Source organism: Mirounga angustirostris, unplaced genomic scaffold, assembly GCF_029215605.1.
Source record: "Mirounga angustirostris isolate CCGP_5_RB_7025 unplaced genomic scaffold, mMirAng1.0.hap1 SCAF_9, whole genome shotgun sequence".
Taxonomy (NCBI): Eukaryota; Metazoa; Chordata; class Mammalia; order Carnivora; family Phocidae; genus Mirounga; species Mirounga angustirostris.
In genome coordinates this window covers 142,336,793-142,349,710 of record NW_026991717.1, presented here as the reverse complement: position 1 = coordinate 142,349,710, position 12,918 = coordinate 142,336,793, and the positions used below count along the sequence as shown (strand labels likewise).

Here is a 12,918-nt window from a genome sequence, read left to right as displayed (position 1 = left end):
AAGTAGCGAATGAGAGCAGTATAGAGTCTTCATGAGATTTTACAGTAAATGGGGTGGCTTTAAAATATGTCTGCAAATTCTTTAAAATGTCTCTCTTCAAAAGGTGGAACCTAAGTCCCCTCTTCTTCTCACAGACACAGTGACTTGCTCCTAACAGAGTTTGGAGAAAGTGATACTGTGTAACTTTTGAGGCTAGTTCATTAAAGATAGCTTCCCTGTGGCACTCGGATTGTTTGCTTTGGGGGACATCAGCCACCATGTTGTGAGTACACTCAAAACAAGTAGCTCTGTGAAGAGGTCCACTTGGTAGCCAGCCCCAACTTGGTAGCCATGTGAGTTTGCCATCTTGGAATCAGATCCTCCAACCCCAGTCAAGCCTTAAGCCCTAACATTTGACTCAACATCATGAGAAATCCTTTTTTTTTTTTTTTTTTTAAAGGAGGTGGGAGGGGCAGAGGGAGAGGGAGAGAATCTTAAGCAGACTCTACGCCCAATGCAGAGGCTGACGCAGGGCTCGATCTCACAACCCAGATATTATGACCTGGCAGAAATCAAGAGTCAGATGCTGGGGCGCCTGGGTGGCTCAGTCGTTAAGCGTCTGCCTTTGGCTCAGGTCATGATCCCAGGGTCCTGGGATGGAGCCCTGCATCCGGCTAGGCTCCCTGCTCTGCAGGAAGCCTGCTTCTCCCTCTCCCTCTTCCCCTGCTTGTGATCCCTCTCTCGCTGTGTCTCTCTGTCAAATAAATAATAAATAAAATCTTAAAAAAAAAAAGATGCTTAACCAAATGAGCCACTCAGGTGTCCCAGCCTCATGAGAAATCTTAAGCCAGAACTGCCCAGCCAAGCTGCTCCTTAATCCTTTATCCACAGAAACTGTGAGCCATAATGAATATTTGTTGTGTTTTAAGCCCCTGAATTCAGATGTGAACTGTTATCAGCAATAGAGAACTAATACGGATCCTTGGAATGAATAACATGGGCTGTTGATTCCCAAATCATTCTCACAAGTGTACAATGTATGAATTGAACAATGAAGACATCCTTACATAAATAGTAAACAGCACATAGATACGTTTGAAAAATAAAATGTAGTGAGAGTGTGTTGTACTTGCCAAAGGAGGAAAAGAAGGCTTCTCACCGTAGGAGTGGTTGGTGGAGGTGGGGAATGTGAAGGACTCCTTCTTTGGAATGGCTTTGAAATGTAAATTCTTCCTTTCCCACCATTTTCTTCACCGGTTTTTCAACTTTTGGGGAGGTTGCACTCAAACTGAGCTTAAAATTATAGTACAGGAAAGCATCTTTAGGGTAGCACAAGCTGAACAGGAGAGCACTTCAAAACAGGCAGAGTTAACCCACATGCACAGTGGACCCGAGGGTCAGAGGAGACGGCCCCTCTTTGTCACTTGGTATGTGCTCAAGCACACCGCTGGGGCTTGTCCAAGCAAGGTGCGCAGTTCAGAGTCGCGCCACATCCTGTCCTCTGACGAGCCACTGGGTTGAGTAAATTGGTGGCTGTTGGCCTGAAACTGTAATATCAAAATATCTCTTCTTATAGAGCTTTTAGTGTGGTTTTTTTGTTTTGTTTTGTTTTTGCATTTAGTGTGTTTTGAACGAAAATCATTATACCAGGAAAAAAAAAGTCTGGAAAATGGCATAATTTTTCAGAAACTGCGGTAGTGAAGAGTCATTAACTGAACGGACACTGTGCAAGGTGATGAATCCTTTTGTTTTCATAGATAAAATTGCCAACTTTGATAAGTTCTTTGCACATGTTAGAAAAATACACTTGGCACATATTGACAAACTGCATCAATAGTATATCAGAAGATACAACTAAGCCTTCCCATCGTGAGTGGCTTAGGGCAGGAGACGTGCACGTATTGCATAATTGTCCACAATGTTTTGTTTTGAGAAACTTTATTATTTGTTTTTAATGCCTGAATTACTGTAACACCACTTTCAAAATTATATTTAAAATACTATCTGAAGAGAGGCGTAGTCTTTCTGAACATCTTAAAAAATCTAGTTGTGATAGCCCTTTTTCAGGCATATGGTAGCTTCAGGAGTCGTGACTCATAACATAGTGCAAATGAGATATTAGCCTGGGGAATAAGCCCCCTTTTCCTTATCTAACTTTTGACAAATCTTATTTATAGGTAGCTTATCTACTGAAAATCTGATCACAGTATGTTTGGGATTGATCACTTTTTTGGACATTTTTATGCTTTTTAAAATTGTGGACATTCTTATGCTTTTAAAAATTACTTACCTAGGGGTGCCTGGGTGGCTTAGTCTGTTAAGCATCTGCCTTTGGCCCAGGTCATGATCCCAGGGTCCTGGGATCGAGCCCCACGTTGGGCTCCCTGCTCAGTGGGGAGTCTGCTTCTCCCTTTGCCCCTGCCCCTGCTTGTGCCCTTTCTCTCTCAAATAAATAAAATCTTTTAAAAATTTTAAATAAAATTATCTAAATACCATTTATGGAACCCTTTCTTTGCCAAGAGGTTAACATTTTGTTTAAAAAGAGGATAATTAAAATGTAAACATTGACAACACCAAGTGTTGACAAGGATGTAGAAAAGCTAGAACTTTCCTGTGTGGCTGTGGGGGTATAAAATGGCATGCTTCACCTTGGAAAATAGTTTGGTAGTTTCTATAAGTCAAACACACAAGTACCACACAACCCACCTCTTCTACTTTCTTGACATTGGTTACCCAGGAGAAGCCAGAACACTTGTCCACATAAATACCGGCACATGAATACTCAAAACAGCTTTATTCATTCTAGTCCAAAAGTGGAAACAACCCACATGTCCATTAACAGATGAATGGACTAACAAAATCTGATCTATCCACACAGCAGGATACTACCCAGCAGTAAAAAGGAACAAATTACTGATACGTGTAGCAACATGGATGATCTCAGAAGCATTGTGGGAGTGAAAGAAGCCAACCCAAAAAAGCACATGTACAGTCCCGTTTGTACAGAGTTCTTGGGCAAACAGATGAGGCTATCAGGACACAGTGACAGGCCCCACATCTGTGCTTGTGGGGGAGTGGGGTGAGGTTGGTGGTGTAAGGAGTGCAGGTGACTGGCAGGTGTCAAAAGTCATTCAGCAGTGTACCTTAAATGGGTGTGTTTTATTGCCTGTAAGCTATACCTCAGTAAAGTTGATTTAAAAAGTAAACATGGGGCATCTGGATGACTTAGTCAGTTAAGCGTCCAACTCTTAATTTGGATTCAGATCATGATCTCAGGGTCTTGAGATCGAGCCCTGTCGGGCTCTGCGCTGGGCGTGGAGTCTCTTTAACGTTCTCTCTCTCCCTCTCCCCTCCCCCCCATAATAGTAGTAATAATAATAATTTAAAAAATAAAAGTAAACATTGCTTTCACTGTGTATTTGTTAAATTAGCCAGTCATTTTGTTTACCTCCCAGTATGGATATATTTTTTTTTCCCCTTTGGTTTTTTTCTTTTTTTTTTAAGCCCAATGTTGGGACAGAAAATACAGTATGGATATTTTTGAAGTTTTATGTATGAAATGGACTAGAATATATGCTTATCAATTTTTTTAAAGTTGCTAATATCTTAAATTTAAGACCATAAAAAAATGAAAAATTACGTTTTATTTTTGCTTTTTTTTTTTTTTAAGATTATTTGAGAGAGAAAAAACACGAGCGGGAGGAGGGGCAGAGGGAGAGGGACTCCCCGCTGAGCAGGGAGCCTGACATGGGGCTTGATCCCAGGACCCCAAGATCATGACCTGAGCTGAAGGCAGACATTTGGCCAAGCCACCCAGGTGCCCCTCTTTTTGCTTATTTTGAGTGTTGTAAAATAACACCTTTATTTGAAATTTTTGTGAAGTGAGGAACAATAATGTACAGAGGGTTTAGCTGCTTCTTTGGGTTCATTATTTTGGGAAGGGAGGTTTTAAGAGAATCCTTTTATTTTTTAGACTCACAGTTCCCATAATGACTGGACCTAGGGTAGCCAAGTGAGGTGTGAGATGTCCTGCCCTCTGGGCTCCTCACAAGCTTTCTAGGGTGAGTGCCAGGCTTCATTGCACTTTTATGAGTCCTCATGCTACACTGAGAAATGCTGTAAACGTCTCACAGTGAAAATATAAGTATAGGGGCGGCTGGGTGGCTCAGTCGTTAAGTGTCTGCCTTCGGCTCAGGACATGATCCCGGGGTCCTGGGATCAAGCCCCGCATCGGACTCCCTGCTCTGCGGGAAGCCTGCTTCTCCCTCTCCCACTCCCCCTGCTTGTGTTCCCTCTCTTGCTGTGTCTCTCTCTGTCAAATAAATAAGATCTTAAAAATATATATATATATGTAAGTATAAAGAATACTGAGCTTAGGTTCTGTTGCTCATAGTTGAATTTGATGAGTAACCTAATTCCTTCCATTATGAGATTTATTTCTTCATTGGTCAGACTCACTGAAAACAGGGAGAAACTGCATTTTACTTGTCTTAGTGTCTCAGATTATACCTGGCATAGCGAGGGCAAGTGAATTTTCGTGGTATGGTGGTGTTGAACACATACCGCACTCAAACAACTCCAGTTCCCGTGACCCCTTCACAACTGCCCTGCCATTCGTCCTCCGTCACATACTCGCACTGCGATCTCCAGCACATAGTTTCTTTGTTCACAAAGCTTGTTGCCACTGCTGCTTCCAGCCTTGCCAGGCAGACAGGCATTAGGGGACACAGTCAGAAGGAAAGCCAGAAGGGCCAGAGGAGGCTTGAGTTAATGAGGTGTTGAGAAAAGTCTGGAGGCGCCTAGCTGGCTCAGTCAGTGGAGCTTGCGACTCTTGATCTCAGGGCTATGAGTTCGAGCCCCATGTTGAGTGTAGAGATGACTTAAAGAAATGGAATCTTAGGGAAAAAAAGGTCTGGAGAGGCAGTTAAAGTGGTGAGGAGGAGGATGTAGACTCTTCATAGGAAGACAGAACAAAAGGCAGTGTGGGCTTTTGAATTTGGAAAGATGCTGTCTTTAGAGGGTGATAGCATGTGGTGGAAAGGTGAGGAAGCACCGAGTTGTTTATAAATCCACTCAGCAGACCTTGGTCTGGGTGGGCTAGGACCTGCGGCTGGCCGGGGCTAGGAGTCTCTCAGGGTCTCTCACTGGTTAGAGGGTCGCTGGTATGTTTTCTGTTAGGTAAATATTTTGTTTATAAAAGCATTGTAAGTTAGAGGAATAAGTGTTTCAATTTATCATTTTGTAAGTAGATTTGTGGAAGTTTGGAGAAAGAAGGGGATATGACCAAATAAGTGATCATGGAGTCGGGGGGCCAGAGGCTTCTGTTTTTCTCTGCTCTTGTGGAGGGGTGGGGAGTAGTTAGACATGGGGTTGGGTGGCCATGTTTGTTGTGAGAAATGGGAGCGTGACCTGCGTTTCATAGGGAGCATAGACCCTTTCCCTAGAGTCTAGAGGTTAGGTAGAATGTCGTGTGAGCGGGGCCTGAGCCACGGGGCCCCAGGTAGCAGCCCCTGCTGGAAGGATGCTGGAGCAGGCTGGAGGCTGGGAGGTGTTTCCTCTGGGCCTGCATTTGTTGGAGTGTGCTGGACCTGCACCCAGAGAGCTTTTGTGGCAATTGTGCTGCTCGTGGAAGTGGCTCATCCTCTCTGTGACCTGAAGCTGAACTCACTAGGTAACTCTGCCAGGAGGGACCTCAGTGAGCCCAGGGAACAGGATTTGATTTCTTCTTCCTCAATGCAGTGAAAAGAAATAAGCGAGGAATTAGGTCATAGGTTTGTTTGAATAAATTGAGTGCATATGGAGAATTAAAAATTGTAAGGAGGGCTGAGTTGGCCTGGAGAGAATGCACAGTGATAGGCCCATCATAAAAGGATTGAATTTGCACTGAAAGTTTTTGTTTTCTTAAAAAACTGAAAAGGTGCTTCTGTTTGCTAAATTTTCACATTGAACAATTAAGGGAATATATACTAACATGTGAAATGTTGCATATTTGTTGACTTAACAAGTTTATGGTGGTTGGTGTTTTGCTTTGTTTTTTTAAGATTTTATTTATTTATTTAATAGAGAGAGAAACAGCATGAGATGGGAGAGGGTCAGAGGGAGAAGCAGGCTCCCCGCTGAGCAGGGAGCCCGATGCGGGGCTCGATCCCAGGACCCTGGGATCATGACCTGAGCCGAAGGCAGACGCTTAACGACCTAGGTGGCTAGGTGCCCCGTCAGAAATACTTCTAACAAAAAAGTTCTGAAGATTTCAGAAAATATCTTTTGTTGTCGTGATCAGAAAATCCAGTAGGTGGAAATTAGCAACCCTTTATTAGAGTTAAAACAAAGTTCGGGCATTTTGATGGTTCTGCCAGGCTTTTTTTTTTTTCGTAGAATAAACAAATTTCTTTTCAAATGGAAGTTTCTGTATTTGGCAGTTCACAGTGTCTAGTTTTGAAAAGGGGCTTGCTCCATATTGTTTCCTCAGGAAACAGGGTGGGGGTTCCAGTTGAGATTGTTGAACAAATCCTGGTTCCATTTTTCAAGAATGTGCTTGAACATCTTAAGATGTGGAGAAGCCTGGAGCCGGCGGAACAGGGGTCGCAAAAGAATGGAAGGTAAAAGGGTTCCTAAGAGTACAGATGAACCTGGAAGTAGAGAGTGGTGGTCTGGGGAGGGACTGGGGCCTCCACGGTTAGCACAGAAGGGACTGGAGGAAGACAAGCGAGGCTGGCACTATGGCTCTGCTCCCTCCTAGTTCTGTGCCCTACGCGTGTCCCTTCAGCTTTCCCCCACGATTCCTCACCCAGCGTAGGGCTCTTCCAGTCTCCACACAGACGAGTTAGAAAGACTGGGTCATACAGTGCATGTAACATGGGTAGTTATAAGCAGGTAGTGTGTGTGGTAAAGAGGAGCGTGTTACACTGTTGGTGGAAAACAAGGACTGTGTCCTGCTTTGCCACGTGGGCTGTCTGATCTGTGGCAGGTTGTGTGAACTTCTCTTTGCTTGTTTTCTCATGTCTAGGATGGGGGTACAGTAGTACTTACCTGAGAGTGTCCCTGTGAGGCTCAGATGGGTTCATTAATGGAAGGTACCTAGTCCAGCGCACGACACATGATAAGTACAATAAAAACGCCTGATGTTATTATCATCGTTAACAGAGGACAGGGACATGCCTTCCAGTTCCATCAGTTGCCTCTCCTCTAGATCTTACTCTTTTGTATTCATTTCACAGATACAATTCTGTCGATAACGGGTCAGTCCTTGGTTTAAGCCGTATATATGGTGTTTTTAATGAGGTATTTGTATTTTTAGAATCTTCTATGTATTTCAGCTTCTCAAGACCAGGTGGCAGTGAAGATGACATTTGTCCTCAAGTGTCACCTACACACTTTTTAGGTTGTGTATCCTCAAAACATTTGACATCCCCATTTATTCAAATATACCCTTAAATAACCAGTCCGAAAAGAGGAATGTCATTTCTATTTATTTATTTTTAAAGATTTTATTTATTTATTTGACAGAGAGAGACACAGTGAGAGAGGGAACACAAGCAGGGGGAGTGGGAGAGGGAGAAGCAGGCTTCCCATGGAGCAGGGAGCCTGATGCGGGGCTCGATCCCAGGACCCTGGGATCATGACCCGAGCCGAAGGCAGTCCCTTAACGACTGAGCCACCCAAGCGCCCCAGGAATGTCATTTTTAATACACATTTGCAAAAGTTTGCTTAAAGTTGGGCCCCCTTTTTAAAAAATTCCAGTACAGTTAACAGTGTTATTATTAGTTTTAGGTATATGACATAAGGATTCAACAATTCTCTCCATAACCCAGTGTTCATCAGAATAAGTGTACTCTTAATCCCCATCACCTGTTTACCGTCTCCCCTCTGGTAACCACCATTTATTCTGTATAGTTAAGAGTCTGTTTTTGGGGCGCCTGGGTGGCTCAGTTGGTTAAGTGACTGCCTTCGGCTCAGGTCATGATCCCGGAGTCCTGGGATCGAGTCCCACATCGGGCTCCCGGCTCAGTGGGGAGCCTGCTTCTGCCTCTGACCCTCTCCCCTCTCATGCTGTTTCTCTCTCACTCACTCTCAAATAAAATCTTAAAAAAAAAAAAGTCTTTTTTGGTTTGTCTCTTTTTTTTCTTTGCTCTTTTGTTTCTTAAATTCCACGTATGAGTGAAATCATATGATATTTGTCTTTCTCTGACTTACTTTACTTAGCATTATGTTCTCTAGCTCCATCCATGTTGTTGCAAATGGCAAGGTTTCCTTTTTTATGGCTGAGTAATATTCCATTATGTATTACTACATTTTTATGCGTTGATCTATCAGTGGACATTTGGGCCATTTCTATATCTTGGCTATTGTAATAATGCTGCTGTAAACATAGGGGTCAATATATCTTTTTGAATTAGTGCTTTCATATTCTTTGGGTAAATAGCCAGTAGCAGAATTACTGGATCATATGGTAATTCTGTTTTTTTAATTTTTTTTTTTAATTGTTTGGCAATTCTGTTTTTATTTATTTTTTTTTAGAAAGAGAGCGCAAGATGGGGGCGGGGAGGGGCAGAGGGAGAGGGAAAATCTTTTTATTTTTTATTTATTTTTCTTGGTGGGCAGCAAAGCAAGGTTTATTGAGCAGTAGCAAAGTGACAGTACAGAGCTCCCAAGGAGAGAGGGGACCCAAAGGGGTTGCCAGAGAGGGAAAATCTTAAGTACGCTCCACACTTAGCACAGAGCCTGATGCAAGGCTCGATCTCACAACCTTGAGATCATGACCTGAGTGGAAATCAAGAGTTGGACACTTAACTGACTGAGCCATCCAGGCACCCCAATGGTAATTCTATTTTTAATTTTTTGAGGAAACTCCATACTGTTTTCCACAGTGGCTGCAGCAGTTTGCATTCCCACAAGTTGGGTCCCTTTTTAATATAGTATGTGGCATATTTAAAAACCTTTTACTTAATAAAAGCTGTCAACAAGAAAGAAAAGTTCTTCTGTACAAACAATTAATTTGTATTATCCTAACTTCTAGAAAAGAAGCTATTTTAAGATCCTGATGTGTATGTGTTCTGACACTAGAGAAAAACGATTGTGCAGATACGCAGATAAACCTACATTCCAGCCTGAGTGTGTTTTGTTCCCTGTAGGTTGGAAATCCACGTGTAGAACTTACCCTCTCCGAGCTCCAGGATATGGCAGCTAGGCAACAACAGCAAATTGAAAATCAGCAGCAAATGTTGGTTGCCAAGGTGAGTTATAAAAGCAGAGGTGGGAAAATGTTCAAAAAGGGTGTTCTTTAATGGTTATTTTAGATTGGAGTTACTGCATTCATGAGTACCATTTGTAAGTAGGACCATGTCATGGGAAGTGTTGAACACAATGTCTTTCTGGTAAATGAATACTGTAGCTTCTTAAAGTTGGGAAGGGGTCAGAGCAAGACCCTTCACATGCACATTCAGACACTCCAGAATAGGAAATGGTTGACCTTCGTTCGCCAACTGGAGGTAAAATTTGGATGAAGACACTGGTCATGGGCCCCTGAGACAATGACAGTTGGTTATCCAGGCTTCCCTTTGTGCCACTCTACACAGAGTTTGTTTGGTTTCTTACAATGCCGGGCAGTTAATGCTTTTTATATACACCGAGTTCTGCATTTGTCATTGAAATGCTGTAACAAGATTTGACATTTTTCTTGTCACAGACTGAAAAAAATCAGACCTATCACTCAATGCGTGCTGGAGAATATTCATGTTGCAATGATCTCGAATGTTATGAAACTGCTATGAAAAACTGCAATATAAAGAGAACATGTAAACATTTCTGCCTGGGTTCTTGTTGCTTTCTCATAGAGAGATTGACCTGATAGCCAAATGTCCAACCCCACTTTTCTCACTATCAAGGGGCCATATAATTCATGGTACTAGCCGCCACTTTGTGGGTATGTAACAGCATAAATTGGACTTGTTTTTAGAAGTTGTCTTGCGAAGTTTATTGGATTTACAAGAATAAAAAATAAGAGTTAAGTAATTGGGAAGTATTTCCTCCCATTAATGAGATTTCTAAGATGAAATGTACATAGTATTATGCAATTATAGCATTTTCTAGTTCGGCTTTTTATTTCCTTTCCAAATATTGATCCAAGAGTATTACTAATAAAAAGATTCTTGGGTATTTTCAGCAGTGCAAATTACAAGTTAATGCTAACACATATGCTTTACATATTCAAGTGCATGTTTCCTGACTTTAGAATGCAACATGTGACTCCTGCATCATCACATTTAGTCTCCTCCTTACTTAGGTCTATTTTATGCATACGTGTAGGACCATGAGTATTTCATGTCAGCTGTTACCCTCAAAGTGTGTCTTTGTAGGGAAATAGGGAAATGACTATTGAAGAGTATTGCACATATTTTTATTTTAGGACTGTCTTGTTCCTATTTGACTGTAGAATGTTTCATTAATTTTGAAGAACCTATCCCTAAAAGAAACAAGCACTTCTTGACTGTCCATTGTTAACTTAGCAAATTAAAGGTTTATTTTCTTACCGATCACCTTGTCCGTTTTCGATATAAGACCTCTGCTCATCAGTGCCCATTTCCTTTAAGAGGTAACTAGGGGCATGGGAGAAAAAAAAAAAAAATAACTAGAGGACCTTGGGAAGCAGCTTTGTGGCAGCAGGAAATGTTGACCTGACAGCGGGAGATGAGGACTGGACGTGGTTTCCCAGACAGGAAAGAGAGGAGATTGTGTGAGTGCATGGGATGCGCAGGCCTGACATTCTCCTGCTGGGAGATGTTCTGAGGAAGTGTCTGTATTAACCGAGCAGTGTAGGTCAGTGTGCATAGTAAAATGCACCTGGAAACGTCTTATGGTGAGCGCTGTAAAACATCTTCAGCCTCTTACCACCGCTCACCGATGTGTGCCCAGTAATGTCAGTTCTGTGTGGGCTGGTGTTGGCAAGATGGCACAAGCATTTCTCTGATATTAAGGTGGGTGATCTTGTGGGGGCCACCCAAACCTTTTTCATGTGTGACTGTGATTATGTGCTTCAGTTCTTGCCGTTGCCTGTTTCCCTCTTTTGCTAGGAGCAGCGTTTACATTTCCTAAAGCAGCAGGAACGCCGCCAGCAGCAGTCTATTTCTGAGAATGAGAAGCTTCAGAAATTGAAAGAACGAGTCGAAGCCCAGGAAAATAAGCTGAAGAAAATTCGTGCCATGAGAGGACAAGTAGACTACAGCAAAATTATGAACGGCAATCTGTGTACGCTTGCGCGGCCTTGCTCAGCACCCACACTCGGGCATGGATAAAATGAAAGAGTCCAGCTCCGGACACTTTCACACAGACCCGTGTCAGATCTTGCTATAGGAAGTGCACTGAAGTTTTGCTTTGTTACCTGCATCTAAAAGGACGGGGTCAGTTAGGTTAAATGGTCTGGGAAGGTCCTTGGTTACATCTGTAATTTATTAGCTGCGCTCTGGACTGGGGCTGCAGGGCTACAAGACTGTGCTCATTATGAGGGTCTGTTTTAATTGAACAGCTTAAACTTCTTCTGGGTAGTAAGATAAACTATACAAATGCTCACTTTTTATTTTTGTGTGTGTGGATTCTTTGTTTTATTATCAATTCAGTTAGAGTCTACTTTGTGTTCTGTTGACAAGCAAGACAGACTTGGATTCCTGCCCTTACAAAGCCTTTGCTCTGTGGGTGCCCCGAGATTCCTAAGTGGCCTGGCCAAGCTAGCCTTTGGACGGGTTGCCCTAACTAAACCATATTCAGTAGTTAGTGCACATAGAGTTTGCCATGTGGACCGTCACATCATGTGTTCCAGAGGCTTGTTGAAAAGTGTGTTGGATTATACGTATCACAGTTCTCCCCGCAAGGTCTGGCACTAGATGATGTTAGAGCCGAGTTGAATGTATAGAAATGAAGACGAAATCACAAAGCCAAAATAACAAAATACCACGGAAAAAAGAGTATCAACTAAATGATGTTTTTTTCTTTATTGCTGGGAAATTATAGCTGCTGAAATAGAAAGGTTCAGCGCCATGTTCCAGGAAAAGAAGCAAGAAGTACAGACTGCGATTTTACGAGTTGATCAGCTCAGTCAGCAACTGGAAGATTTAAAGAGAGGCAAGCTGAGCGGGCTGCAGTCGTGCAGTGGCAAGCTGGCGGGGCCGGCAGCGGCAGAGTTGAAGAGACTGTGCCAGGAGCTACAGGTGACTCGCTGGGTCCAGGGACCGTGACGTGAAACATCTCTCAGGCTTTCTTCCCAGCGTGGGCGGAAGCCTCGGAAACTGGAAACAAGTGAATGGATCCTAGGGTAATAGTAGGCACAAACTGTACTCAGCCCAAAGAATTTTTAAAACAGTTTTGAGATATAATTCATAGAGCATACAATTCATCCATATAACATGTACAATTAAGTGGTTTTTAGTATCTTCATAGAGTTGTGCATCCACCACCACGATTAACTTTAGAACATCTTCACCCCCAAAAGAAGCCACGTGCCTCTTTGCCGTCACCCCCCACCCCCACCCCTAAGCAACCATGAATCTACTTCTGTCTCTCTGGCTTTGCCTATTCTGGAAATTTCATATGAGCAGATCTTGCAATATGTCATTTTTTGTGACTGGCATCTTTCACCTAGCGTGTTTTGGGTACAGAAATTCAGTACAGAATCTAATTGGCAATGTAATGAACTAGGAAAAAATTAAGCTTTAGATGATATTCAGGGTTTCTGTGTACACTGTTGTTTTGATGAGCTAGATGCCTGTTGTTACATCCTCTGTCCCACTCTGCTGGGGCTGCGCTAACAGACCTCCACAGCCCAGGGGACTGAAGCACAGATGTTGTTTTCTCACATCTCCAGGGGCTGGGAGTCCCAAGCCTGGGTTCCTGGTGAGAGTCTGCTTTCTGGCTTCTGGCTGTGTCCCCACAGCTCGGTCTCCTTCTTCT

The 12,918-nt window shown here is 42.8% G+C and overlaps 1 protein-coding gene across 7 annotated transcripts in view; it reads left to right on the top strand.

The window, feature by feature from the left end:
- The window catches only part of PPP1R13B (protein phosphatase 1 regulatory subunit 13B), a 90,764-nt gene that overhangs the window by 62,287 nt on the left and 15,559 nt on the right, over positions 1-12,918 (top strand). For 6 of the 7 annotated variants that reach the window (XR_010405342.1, XM_045901596.2, XM_045901594.2 and 3 more), the window contains 3 exons: positions 9,111-9,212; positions 11,049-11,223; positions 11,983-12,179. Coding sequence is in view for 6 of the 7 variants with exons in the window: in XM_045901596.2 (XP_045757552.1) it covers positions 9,111-9,212; positions 11,049-11,223; positions 11,983-12,179 (474 nt within the window). In the remaining variant the exon portion in view is untranslated. Of the gene's footprint in view, positions 1-1,600; positions 1,712-9,110; positions 9,213-11,048; positions 11,224-11,982; positions 12,180-12,918 lie in introns of all 7 variants that reach the window. The other variant, XM_045901598.2, reaches the window with a different exon arrangement.